The following is a 1,909-nucleotide window of genomic DNA, read 5'->3' on the forward strand; positions in this document are numbered from 1 at the left end:
AAAAAAAAAAAAGTGCCTACCCAAAATGCGAATAAATAATAAGCAATTTATAACAAAGAACAGTAAAAACATATAATAGCAAAAAAAAAAAAAGGAAATATTTATTTTATCGCATTGATTTGGAATTGCGTTTATTTTGATCGCATTCATTTTATTTACATTTATTTTTATAACAATAATTTTACTGTTATATATATGCAACAAATTAGCGAAACTTTATGAGATTTTAGAAGAAATTTACCATTTTGCAGTTCCATTTTTTTGTTTTATATTTTAAAGGGGTTTTATCATATATTATATGAGAGTATGCCCCCCCCATTATTTTATAATCTTCCCCATTTTATTCCCTTAAGCAAACTTTTCTATTTTATCAGTTCCAGCATATATCATGCTTTTTACTTTCGTATTTGTACTGTACAGTTTTATGCGTTGAGTTCGATTTATTGAATAGGGAACCAGCATATCCCCCCCCTCTTTCTTTTTTTTTTTTTTTTATGTCTCATATTATGCGCTTCATTTCGTGTTTACGTGAATATTTGTATCAGGAAGGGTAAGAGTATAATAACCACCCTTTATGCGAAAAGAAGTTTATGCAATTGCGTATGTATATAATTATATTCCCAGGCCAAGGATACAACCACGGTCGCCTAAGCCTTACGCGGGTAGCAGACACTTTTAGAGGCATTGATCTGAAGAGATACGAGATACAGCAGTTGCAGCTGTTGCGATAGCTTGTGATATAGGTTGTGGTAACTTTTTCTTAAGTACCAGCCCGAGCGCCCTCTCCCCCCCTTTATCGTATATTTGTGATAAAACTGACAAGATGAATATGGAGTCAAAGAACCTTGTGAACTTATCGGTGTTCGCATCGATAAACGCACTGTACATTCTGCTGTATATTTTTAACCAGACATTTGTACAAGTAATATGTACACTAAGCATTTTGCTTCTCCTGTTAAGCGGGCTGCTTGTATTTTTGCAAGTACCTAAGATTTCAGAGTATAAGGATAATGACAAGCTGGAGATAGTGTCGAAGGAAATGATCGAGAGCTGTGTCATGTTTATATATGAATTAATAAATGACAAATTAACCTTAGCAAGAAAATATTTATTGTGGACCAACCGAATGGAGAATGTTACTGTAATTATTGCGCTTTATTCTGTGGGTAATTTTCTGTCCTTTGTAAATTTCAGCGTTCTTTTTTACATGATCACTTGGGCCATATTTTTATATAACCATATTAACAATGTATACATAACGAAGATTTGCAAGATAGCCCATCCCTATTATGTTGACGTAAGGGACCAGGTCAAGTACATGTTCGATAACATCCCCAAATTGAAACATATCAAGAAAACCATTTAAATTCGTGTCACCGGATGGTGATATATGTGTATATATATTTATCTGAATGTTTGTTTCTGGGGGGAGGAAAAAAAAAACACGCGTATGGACCGTAGGTATGCAAATAGGGATGTGGACGTTGTAGAAGAATTATCGCAGCTTGATGCTGAGAATATGACGCCCAAAAAAAATGACAATAGTTACGTGCAAACATGAATTGACATACATTGAAGAATGAACGCGCTCCGCGAGTTTAAAGACATGAGCATTGAGTCCGACACAAGTATCGTATAGAAATGTTCAACGTGAGTATAGTGAAGAGTGAACAAGATCATGCGCAGGGTTATTTATACATATGAAAAAAGAAGAGACAAATAAACAGATGCGTACACCTTGCACACATATGCAGATCGCCTTTGTTTTTATCCATATATTTATCGCTACAGTTTATATCCCATGTGTTGCATTCCATGTTAATTTTTTTTTCCATCTTGTTTCCACTTTTTCTTTTCTTTTCTTTTCTTTTCCATTTTTTTTTTTTTTTTTTTTTTTTTTTTTTTTTTC

General features: G+C 33.5%; 1 protein-coding gene across 1 annotated transcript; it reads left to right on the forward strand.

Annotated features, from left to right (window-relative positions):
• Window positions 1-823: 823 nt before the first annotated feature.
• AK88_02367 (uncharacterized protein) lies at window positions 824-1,366 on the forward strand (the record flags this gene model as incomplete). Its single annotated transcript, XM_012479998.1, has 1 exon — window positions 824-1,366. One exon carries the CDS (start codon window positions 824-826, stop codon window positions 1,364-1,366), a length of 543 nt encoding a protein of 180 aa, XP_012335421.1.
• Between the last annotated feature and the right edge of the window lie 543 nt (window positions 1,367-1,909).

This window comes from Plasmodium fragile (genome assembly GCF_000956335.1).
Source record: "Plasmodium fragile strain nilgiri unplaced genomic scaffold supercont1.23, whole genome shotgun sequence".
Taxonomy (NCBI): domain Eukaryota; phylum Apicomplexa; class Aconoidasida; order Haemosporida; family Plasmodiidae; genus Plasmodium; species Plasmodium fragile.